The 12,126-nt window shown below is 36.6% G+C and overlaps 1 protein-coding gene across 16 annotated transcripts in view; it reads left to right on the forward strand.

Annotated features, from left to right (window-relative positions):
- LOC127687708 (uncharacterized) overlaps positions 1 to 12,126 on the forward strand; it is a 472,408-nt gene that overhangs the window by 431,312 nt on the left and 28,970 nt on the right. For 3 of the 16 annotated variants that reach the window (XM_052186629.1, XM_052186632.1, XM_052186628.1), the window contains one exon: positions 7,156 to 7,258. The exons of the other annotated variants lie outside the window; for them this stretch is intronic. In XM_052186629.1, coding sequence (XP_052042589.1) covers positions 7,156 to 7,258 — 103 coding nt within the window. The remainder of the gene's footprint in view (positions 1 to 7,155; positions 7,259 to 12,126) is intronic. 16 annotated transcript variants of the gene reach the window in all.

A 12,126-nucleotide genomic window follows, 5' to 3' on the forward strand; every position in this document is an offset into this window, starting at 1 on the left:
TCTATCAGAGTCTGACACACCATGGTCAGGTGTAGGTGGTAGAATGTACCTGTTAATTCTAAGGAAGAAAATCCTTTTGGCAGAATATTAGAAAGTCTTTATAAATATGGAATGACTGTTTTTTGCCTGTCTGCTCCATGGTACCCCCACCCCCCTTTTTTTAACCAGTTAGGAAGTCAGCTCACTGTAGCCTATGACTCAAATGTAAAGAAAAATATTCTAATTGTAAGCAGTTTTAATGTTGATTAGAAATCTATAAAGATTATTAGATTGGATCTTTAAAAAAAACTATAGTAGAAATGTAATAAAATTTTTGCAGTTGTTTGTTGATATATCACTTTATTAGTTACTTTTCTATTACTGTGAAAAAACACCATGACCAAGGCAATTTATAAAAGAAAGTATTTAATTGGGCTTACAGTTCCAGAGGATTAGACTTTATGATGGTTGAATAAAGGCATGGTGGCAGGAACACCTGAGAATTTGACTCTTAAACAGCAAGCAAGAGACACAGTGCTAATCTCAATGCTCACTGCTGCTGACACATCTCCTCCATTAAGGCCATACCTCCTAATCCTTCCAAACAGTTCTACAAACTGGGAACCAGGTATATGAACATGAGCCTATGAGGGCTGTTCTCATTCAAACCACCACTGGTATTTTTCCAATATTGATTTATTAATGAAGGTTGCGGAAATGATTGTTTGTGTAGTTACACTAATTACAAAACACACCTCTTTTCTGTTTCTCAACACTATTACAGTAGATGTGTAGCAATTCCTGTGATAGAGTGGTAACATTATTTTGGTAAATCATAATTTACTTAAGAGAATCTACAGAATATTTAGATAAAAGGTTTTATCTGTTACCTTAATGGTTTAAAGAATTGGGTATGATGGTGCACTTCTGTAATTTCAATTCTAAGTTGAGGCAGGATTATAAATTCAACGCTAGCCTGGACTACATAGTGAGACTTTGCCTCAGAAAACCAGAAACTTGCAAAGATGGAAAGTTAAAAAAAAAGATTCAAAGAGGATCTGCTGTAAAGATGGGACTCTAAGTTTGGGGTCATGATTTTTGCCTTTAACCCTAGTGCTGCGGCACTAGGGAGGCAGAGCAGGCTATCTAGGGACAGACAGTGAGACCTTGTCTAAAAAAACAAAATGTTTATTTTTATTATTACTATCATCATTGTTATTTGTTTGTTTGTTTATTATTGAGACAGGGTTTTTCTGCATAGCCCTGGCTATCCTAGAACTTGTTATATAGACTAAGCTGGCCTGGATCTCAGAAATTCGCTCACTTACCTCTGCCTCCCAAGTGCTGAGATTAAAGGCATATGCCACCACTGCCTGGCAGATATTTCTTAATATCTGTTATCTAGTCAGATTTCATATATTCAGTTAACTCATAAACATCTCTCACCTCTTTAATGTTTCGATTCTATAGAAAATTGCTTACAATCCCAGGTCTTGTCCTTATAATTTCTCACATGTAGCTTCTGTTAGTTATATTCATAACAGGGATTCTCTTAATGTGTTTCTCGTGTGTTTTATATTTGACTTTTTTTGTTGTTGTTGTTTTTTGGGTTTTTTTTTTTTTTTTTTTGGTTTTTTTGAGACAGGTTTCTTCCTGGTTGTCCTGGAACTCACTCTACTGTAGACCAGGCTGGCCTTAAACTCAGAAATCCGCCTGCCTCTGCCTCCCAAGTGCTAGGATTACAGGTGTGCACCACCACGCCCCGTTTTATATTTGACTCTTACTATGAGCTTTGAACAGGTTCAGTTTTGCTACATGAGATTACCTCAAAAATAATGACTTTTATCTTTTAAAGATTTATTTGGCTTATTCATTTTACATAGAAATTTTAAAAAATGTAGAAAAAGTAATAAAGTGACATTTGTGAAACTTTTCAGCTTAATGTATTTTTATTTTTTAAGCCAGAGGACAATCTTGCTTTAAAAGAAAAAAAGCAAAACAAGACCCAAAAACCCAGAGAAGGCAAACTTTAAATTTCTGCAGCTTCTTAAAGTAGGAAGATAAAAAGGAGGAAGAAGAAACTATGTCTTTTGAGTTAGGAAAAGTTAAATTTGTTTGAGTAATTCAGAAAATTGGGCATGTTCAACTTAGCCATACCCAGGGGCTCCATAAACAATCGCATAACTGGAGTTTTTTAGAGAGAGATGTTATTTGATAACATAATTATTATTTCAATATTTGATAATAGAGTTCAAGGTTCTTCTGCTTTCTTTGGTTTTCAAAATAATGAATTGCTTGCTCAGAGTGGGCAAAGAATTGGATGATGAGATGGCTCTGTGGAAAAGATGTTGTTACCAAGCCTGCTGACCTGAGATTGATTCTTTACATGGTTGAAGAAGTATATCCCTCCCTCCCATCCTTTTTTCTCTGTAGCTTTGGCTGTCCTGGAACACATTCTATAGACCAGGCTAGCCTTGATCTCACAGATATCTGTCTGCCTCTGCCTCCTGAGTGCTGGCATTAAGCCAGCTGTGGGATAAGACCCAAATCAAAATGACAAAATGGTTTACTAGCACCTAATTATAACAGCCATGGCTGGTTAGTTTTGTGTGTGTATGTTAGTTACTCATGTATTGAAATACATTTGTCTATCCTTCACGGTTATTATTCATACTAATACTCAACTCATAACATTTTTAGCCAGTGGGGCTTCTAACTGATAGCTTTTGTTTTATTGAGTATTGAGAAGAGCCTAACACATTTATTTTTTCCTTATGCCTCAGACTTAGAATCTGTCATTTCTTCACAAAACCCTGCTTCACTGTTAGCTGTAAATTTGTATTAGAAGACCATATTGTGGATATTAGGAATGTTCATCATACTGAGATGACTGTTTCTCTGAACCTTTTCTGGTGTATAATCCTAGTTTTTAAAAAAACACTTTATGAATTTGTATTGATCCTAATAATTCATGTTTGTTCACTTTTCATATGCTCTCATCTTTTTAGAGACATGTCTGACAGGATCTTCTTTTCCCACCCTCCAAAAGCTGAAATCAGAGAGTATACACGATTATGCTTACTCTTAGTTTTTGTGGATTCATGCCTCTCCCCCTGCCCCAAATTAGTTGATTATTTCTCAGAGCGAAGTCTGATTCTATAGCCTGGGCTGCAAGGGAAGATCCTATTTAAAACAACAGCAGCAATAACCACAACCATTACAGTGTCATATGTCTGTAGTCTTAGCAAAGAGGCTAAAGGGTAAGGCCAGCCAGTTTACATTCAAATTTCAGGCCGACTAAGACAAAATCGTGTCTTAAAAAAAAACCTGAAAAATCAACCAAATAAAACTACTTGATTGCATGAATTTCATTTGCTCGTGGCTATGGCTACTGTAATTTTTCTATCTATCGAAACCTTAGAGAAACAATTTCCACTTGCATTTTTCCACCTTAACCTTGTTAGTGTTGTTCTAGTTATCTTTACTGGTTATGCTGAAGACGGTTTTGGCTCTCTTTTTTGAGCCCAATGGCCTTAATTGAGATAGCATTTCCATGCTGTAGAAGAGTGAACTTATCATTGTTGGCTATTTACTCTGTTAAACATATTAGCTTCTTTGTTTTCCTGCTTTCCTCTCTGGCAAACACCCTGATATATTCTGAGGATGTCACTCAGTGGTAGAAGACTTGCCTAGTGTATGCAAGGTCCAAAGTACAGTCTATAACTCTGCAAAGACAGCCCCTCTCCCAACATATACAACATATATGTGCTGTAGAAATTTAACATTAAGTAAGTTTCCCCCTTTCAAATAAGTATCTCATCTTGTGTTTCCTATTTTAATACATTTGTGTCATTTTAAGAACTAAGATGAGATATACTATGTTCAAATGTAATAAACAACATATATACAAATAATAGTAGATAAACATATCTATGTTCACAGTATTATACAACCATTACCCTTTTCTAGTTTCAAAACCATTTCTCCACTTCATCAAGTATCTTCAGTGTTTGTGTTATTTGTAAGTATGTACCAACATGCCTAGCATGGTTTTTAAAGAATGACCGCTTTCTTTTTAACTATGTATACATTTGTGTCTGTATATGGGTTTGTGCATTTGAGGCCAGAAGATGGCATCGTCTCCCCTAGAGCTGGAGTTACACCTAATATGGGTATTGGGAATCAAACTCAAGTTCTCTGCAACTGCTATATCATCTTTTTCTTTTTTTCTTTTCCTCTCTTTTCCTTTCTTTCTTTCTTTTCTTTTTTTTAGATTTATTTATTTATTTTATGTATATGAGTACAATGTAATTGTCTTCAGATACCAGAAGAGGGCATCGGATCCTATAATAGGTGGTTGTGAGCCACCATATGGTTGCTGGGAATTGAACTCAGGACATCTGGAAGAGCAGTCAGTGCTCTTAAATAACGAACCATCTCTCAAGCTCCCTGGTATATCATCTTTTAAGCTCTGAGCCATCTATCCAACTTTTTTTTTTTTTTTTTTTTTTTGGTTTTTTGAGACAGGGTTTCTCTGTGTAGTCCTGGCTGTCCTGTAACTCACTCTGTAGACCAGGCTGGCCTCGAACTCAGAAATCCACCTGCCTCTGCCTCCCAAGTGCTGGGATTACAGGCGTGCCACACCACGCCCGGCTATCTATCCAACTTCTAAAACTGGTTTTTGAACATTTAAATCTCCCAAGCTCGCCCTACTTTTTGAAAATGTATTAAGAACAAATACATTCCAATTCTTCCAAGGGTTATCATTGCTCCATGTATGAAGTTGAAACTTAACATGGCTAACAAAAGCCTTTACTTTCCAGTTTTTGCCATTTTGTCTTGTTTCATTTATGACTCTTTGTTCAGTATAGGCCCAGTTCTTCATTGTAGATATTCTATAAATCTTTCTCTTTCCCTTTCTCCCTCCAAGGCAGGGTCTCATTATTAGTCACGGTCATTTTGCAACTTAACCCACCTCTACTTCCCATGTTCTGGAATAAAATGTGTGTGTCCCTCTGTGCTGCACCCCCTTCCCCCTTTTTAAACTTTTGAGACTAGACATCACAATATAGACTTGGCTGGCCTCAGAGTTGTGGTGCTCTTCCTGCCTTTTTTTTTAAAGCTATTAAAGATTGTTATATGCCCTTCTTTTGTACTTCTTTAACCCCTATTCCTTGTACTACTTTTAGGTTACCTATTTCACATTGTCCTTACTTATATATTTTTCTGGAACAATGAACCCATGATAGTCAAATGCTAGGTAATACAATACAGGCTGCAGCTATAATGAATAGGATTTTTAACAGAAGTCAAGATTATTTAATAAATTATTTTTAAAAAGGTTTCAAAGATAGGAGGGTAGTTCTTGAGCTAGACCTCAAAGGAACCATTCCCATCAATACTAAAGTGTGTATGTGTATCCTTTTTTAGTAGCTAGCAACATAGTTGGGATTCAGTGAAAGGTATATGATTATAAACATAATAAGTTTAAAATGCAAATCATATCTTAATGGTATTTTAAAATACAGATTTTATCTGTCTGCTTTGCTTATTAGATTTATTAAATCTGTGTTCAAAATCCATGAAAAGAAGTTCTTTGTGTTAAAATACAATTTAATTCTTTATTTTTATCATTTTGTTGTTGTTGTCTGCATGTTGTGATGTACACTAATTACTTTATTGTTAGTTGGACAAAATAATTGATCAAAACAGCTTTAAGAAGAATTGTTTATGGTTCATCAATTATTTAGTTCGTCATGCTTGGGAAGGTATGATAGCTGCAATGTGACAGCAGTAAAATGATGGGAGTGGGTATGAGTCTTGTATTCTGTTTCACAATCCTTTTAGAATAGTTCCAACCACATTCCAAATTAAACTGTTTTAGAAGCACCCTCAGACATGCACAAGAGGTGTGTCTCCCAAGTAATTTCAAATTCCAGTAGATTGACAAATGAAGATGGACCTAATAGCCCTATATGAAGTTGTAATTGTTGAACTAAAACCACCTTTGATTGCTCAAAGTTATGGAGTTAGTGCTTCCATAGTTACCAGTACACTGTTTGGCATTTTATAGTACTCTGTGTTGTATTATATTTGCTTTCATGATTAGATGGCTTATCTTGATGATGGGCAAGTACTGTATGAGAATCATGTACTCATTTAGATTTCTGGCAAGTCCTTTCTGAACTGCTCTTAAACATGTTTTGTCCTTACTCACTGCCCTGTTTGAACCAGTCAGTCCTCAGCTCTCTTGACAAAATAATAACTTTTCTGGTGATTGTTGTGTATACTTACTATCATGATTCTTATCCTGCCTTCAAAGATGAAAGTATATTAAAATTATCAAATTATATAGTATACCTATTATATATACCTATTATATAGGTATATATAGTATACCTCTAATGTCAGTTACACTTACTTAAGGCTATTTGAAAAACTCATGCGATCTGCCCATTACAAAGACATCCTTATTTTATTACGTCCATCTCTGTAAACTCTTAAGGTTATACTCTTCCTAACCTGTTGTTTGATGATCCTTTGTTGGCCTTTGTTTTTCTACCTTACTAGTTCTTTGTCTCGATTCTTAATTTTCTGCCCTCATCATCTATTCTTCATGGCAGAACACTGTTTAGAAGAGAAGAATCTTATGATATCATCACTATTTCTGTAGGCACCAGCTATTCTTAGAAAGCTATTCCTGTTGCATAGTTGAATGTACCTCAAGGCATCATGGCAATCAGACAGATGTTAATATAAGTAAGAGTTGAAAAAACTCGACAATTCTGATGTAAAAGAGCTTTTGGTTGTTTTTTAAGGATTTGTCTTAAAGGCTATAGAAAACTTGCCATTTCTGATTTGATTTGACTTTTGATTTTCTTTCAACTAAAATCTCTTGTGAGAATCAGCCTTATTTGCATTTTGATTGCCTCTCATAAAACCTACCCAGAATGCTAAGAGCTTTGGTTGAATCCCAAGGTAGATGTAGGAAGACAGAACAATTCCATCTGGATAGGTTAATATACCCATGGCTTCCTTGTTGTATGGAAATGTTATAGTTATGAAGCAGCATTTTAATAGTTTTCATAGTTTATAGCTTATTCATGGTCATTCTTTAATTTACCTGTTGGAGAAAAACTGTTTTAAAGTTTTTATTGAAATTTTCTTTTTCCACAGAACTCAACAAAAATCCAGTGGAAGGCTTTTTAGCAGGTTTAATAGACAACAATGATCTCTATTGTTGGGAAGTCCTTATTATTGGTCCTCCAGATACACTTTAGTAAGTATACTGGAACTGACATCTTCACTCCTTCAACTAAAATTAAAACTTAATTTTGAAAATTGAAAAAAATTCTAAAGTAGCAAGCAAAATGGTTATAGCGAGTATCATTTAAATGTGATCATGTGCAGAGCCCTTGTGATATGCTTGAAGCTCTAATGTCTAAAACATGTTTTTAAAAAGATAGCTTCAGAAATTTAAGCTATCTTGCTGCTGGAATAAATATGTTATGAAAAGCTTTTTCTAGTGAGGTTATATGTAACACACACACACACACACACACACACACACACACACACACACACAGGGTTTTTCTGTGTAGCCCTGGCTGTCCTGGAACTTTCTCTGTAGACCAGATTGACCTCAGAATCAGAGATCTGCATGGTTCTGCCCCCTGAATCCTGGGATTTAAGATTGTGCTGTGTGCTACTATTGCCTGACTGTAAATAATTTACACACACACACACACACACACACACACACACACACACCCCTTCTATAATTTAAGATATTAATTATTGTAAGCTTGGAGGAGAAGAGAAAATTTCATCTCTAATTATATATTTATGTGTGCTTCTGTGAGATTATGTTCATGTGAATGAAGGTGCACTAGGAGGCCATAGCTGTTGGATCCCCTGGAGCTGGAGTAACACCTGATTATAAACTGTTTGATATGAGTATTAAGATCAAATTCAAATCCTTTAGAGGCTCTTAACCTCTGAGCCATTGCTCCAGCCAAAAGAGAAAAAAGTCCTATGCAATTTAGAGAAATTTCTCAGTAGTTAAGTGTACTGAGGTCCTAGGTTCAATTCCCTATGGAAATGATTTTCCTTCTCATGTTTACCATGCCTTGACCCTAAAGGAAACACCATAATTAAGGATGACAGTTTTACTATTTTTTTTAACACCACTTTTTAAAAATAATTTATTTTTCTTTTATGTTCATTAGTGTTTTGACTTCATGTAGGTCTGTGTGAGGGTGTTTGATCTCCTGGAACTGGAATTATAGACAAGTGTGAGCTGCCATGTGGGCTCTGGGACTTGAACCCAGGTCCCCTGGAAGAGCAGCCAGTGCTCTTAACTGCTTAGCTACCTCTCCAGCCCCAGTTTTACTGTTCTTAATGCCTTATTTATTAAAGAATAAGACTGCAATTTTTTTCTTTTTAAAAACAGCTCCTTTTTATGTAATTAAATCAATTAATATCTATGTGTATGGTGTTTTGCATGCATATATATTCACTGTGTTTGTCTGGTATCTGAGGAGGTGGATGGCATGGGAACCTCTAGAACTGTACTGTGACCTGTCCACCAATAGGTGCTGGGAATTGAACCTAGGGCCTCTGGAAGAACAGCCAGTACTCTTAACTGATGAGACATCTCTCTGGCCCTGAGATTTTTACATAGAATGTATTCTGTATATCTGTGTTTTACGACTTAAGGGAACTTTCAAGGTCTATTTTAATAATTTTATAACCTGGTCTTCACAGAGTATAGTTTATAAGACTATATTTTGTTAGTTTAGTGTTAGGACATAAAATAACTTACTAACTGACTACCAGTTGTTGAAAATGAGGCGAATGAGCTAGAGAATGATAACAGATCTTTACATCTGCAATTCTTTGGGACTGCACTTCCTTGTTGCAAGTCCTTCCCCCTAGCCCTCAAGTAGCTGTTTGAATATATATATAATATATATATATTCAAAAAGTGGATATATATAAAAAGAAGGGCTAGTGAAGATGACTCAATAAATGTTTGCTATAGAAATGTGATGACAATTCCCAGAACCCATGTAAAAAAGTGTAATGTAGTAGCCTGTGTTTGTGATCCCAACACCCCTGTTGTAAGATGAAAGATAGAAATAGGAGAATTAACCCAGTTATCTTGGAGTAGACATTTGGCAGAAATGAGAGAAGCTCCCTCAAAAATAAGGTGGAAAAAGAGAGGAAAAAGTTAAAGCAATGTGGGAGTTCATGTTTTACACAGTGGGCAAAGAGTGGTTCATGCTTTGTTATAGTTTTTAGCAGTCATTGTTGCTCATATGTTTCTGTTTTGTTTTTGTTTTTGTTTTTGTTTTTGGATTTGGTTTTTTGAAACAGGTTTCTCTGTGTAGCCCTAGCTGTCCTGGAAATCACTCTGTAGACCAGGCTGGCCTTGAACTCAGAAATCCGCCTGCCTCTGCCTCCCAAGTGCTGGGATTAAAAGCTTGCGCCACCACTGCCCGGCTTCATATGTTTCTTTGAAAACAACATATGTTTCTTTTAAAATTGATATATTTGCATCCATCAGTTTTGCCAGTTGATTTAGGTGAATCTGGTCATGGCATGGCATTAGGATTCTTTCATAGCTGCCAGTAGCCACCGGAAACCAGTTTAGAGATAACTCCCTCACAATCACATTGTTATTTGAGGTAAATTTTATAAATTTTGCAAATCATACTATGTAAGTAACCTGGTCTATGATCCTAACACAGTTCTGGTCTGTTCTTCATGTTTATTCTTCTGTGTTTAAAATAGTGTTTGGTTTTATTCCCTCCAGGCACAGTACTTCTAGGGGATACAGAGGAACATTTTGATGATAGGATTCCTTTACCCTTAGTGTAGCTATAAAATATTGAGAATTATTCTCCTAAACCAAGTTCTTATGGAACATTGTTTAGGAATCCAGGCTTAAAGCTTCAACTCTTAAGGGCTCACTGAATTTTTTATCCTTACATGCATTTGTGTCAAGTATTATTAGTTGATCAACAAACACACACACTTCTGGGTTTTTAAAAGATAGCTACTCAAGCATGTGCTGCAAACTTTTAATCCCAGCACCAGGCAGCAGGGCTCCATAGTGATACCCTGTCTCATATAAAGTCCATATAGTAAGACCATTTTAGTTAACAGCTCATTCTTTTTATTAACACCCCATTTTACTGCCCCATCCCCACGCACGTGTGTGAGGCCAGGTTGGCCTCAAACTCAGAAATTTGCTGGCTTTTGTCTCTTGAGTGCAGGAATTAGAGGCATGTATAACTACTGCCCAGCTTATTTTTATTATCTATAATTATGTGCTCATGTTGTAGAAATTTTAAATCTCAATCCTGAGTTTCTACCCTCCTTTGATCATTCAGTTCCTGGATAAAAGACACACTCAAACTTTGTATTTGTAATAAGCCTTAATCAGCATTAAGAGCTGGGGGGATATCTATCCTCTATACTATTATTTCTGTTTCCCAGCCAATAGTCCTACTATATAATTTGCCATGTTTCTTCTGGGTTGCACTTAACTCTAACTGGCCATACAACATGGCCATTATTTCAAGATTAATCTAACTGGTGGCAGCTTCTCCTCCATTCACTTCCTTCTTTCCCTTTCTCAAGGTTTTCCTCTGACCTCCAGCCCTGGAATCCTAATCCCTGCCTATGTCTGTAGGCTGTGAGCATCTTTATTTACCAATGGGAAATAACTTGGGGCCCAGGTCACATAGCATCAATTGACTCTACTTTAGGACTCTCTGGTCTTTGGAGCAATGCTAATACTGGTCTTGAGGAACCAGTATTAGCACTAGAATACAAGCAATATCAAGCCAACCCAGTACATATACAGGTCTCTGTGTAGGTATGTGTATGTGAGTGGAGTTGCTTCTCAGAGGTTGAACTTGTAAGATCTCGTTGGAACTGTGCTTGTAGTGGTTGTGAGCCACCTGACTCCTCAAACAAATCAATGCTGTTAACTGCTGAACCATCTGCCATCTATTCAACTCTGGTTGTGGGTTATAAAATGTATTTCTCACTGTATGTTTCTAAAAGTGTTGGCTGTTGGTTTGTAATGTGAATAGCAGACATGTTTGTGGCAACTTTGAATGTACTAATGAGACACTGGCCACTTTATCCAGTGCTTTTCTGAAATCTGTAACTTTTGTTTAGGGAAGAAGAGACCGTGTGCCTGGGACAGGTCCTGAGAAAATAGCTAGAAAGGTGTCAGGACAAAGGACAGGGAAAGACTTTATAAATGGAAGCTTTTTAAAATGTTACTTGTTGGGGGAGATAGGTACTAGGACAATTTTATTAGAGTTTGAAAGAAAAACCCGAGATCTGGCAAACTAAATCTTAATAGCTTCTTAGTAGAGGACAACGGAGGAGAGAAGGAGAAGACCCTGCCATTTAAACTGTCCACATAAGAGGTTAGTTTACATGGCTGTGGTGGAGGGTGGGAGGGAGCTTAGAAAAAGAGTAAGGAAGCACAAAATGTTGGGGAAAGGGCCAAGTGGTAAGGCAGTGGCTCTCAACCTGTGAGGCACAACCCCTTGTGGTGGTTGAATGACCCTTTCATAGAGGTCATATCAGATACCATCCTGCATATCATATTTACATTTATGATTCATAACAAAAGCAAAATTACAGTCATGAAGTAGCACCAAAAAATTATTTTATTGTTGGAGGTCGCCACAACATGAGGATTGCAACATTAGGAAGGTTAAGAACTACTGTGTTAGGGAAGTGTGCTTACAAAAGAAAGATAAAGGGCTGGAGAGATGGCTCAGCAGTTAAGAGCACTGACTGCTCTTGCAGAGGTCCTGAGTTCAGTTCCCAGCAACTACGTGGTGGTTCACCACCATCGTTAATGGGATTTGATGCTCTTTTCTGGTGTGTCTGAAGATAGCTGCAATGTACTCATATATAAAATAAATAAACCTTAAAAGAAGGGGTGGATGGGGGAACAGGGGGAGGGAAGAGGGCTTATGGGACTTTCGGCGAGTGGGGAGCCAGAAAAGGGGAAATCATTTGAAATGGAAGTAAAAAATATATCAAATAAAAAAAAAAGATAAAGAAGACAAGGAAAAGCAGACAGACTTAAATGACATTTACAAGGCTGTTAAT

This window comes from Apodemus sylvaticus, chromosome 6, assembly GCF_947179515.1.
Source record: "Apodemus sylvaticus chromosome 6, mApoSyl1.1, whole genome shotgun sequence".
Taxonomy (NCBI): Eukaryota; Metazoa; Chordata; class Mammalia; order Rodentia; family Muridae; genus Apodemus; species Apodemus sylvaticus.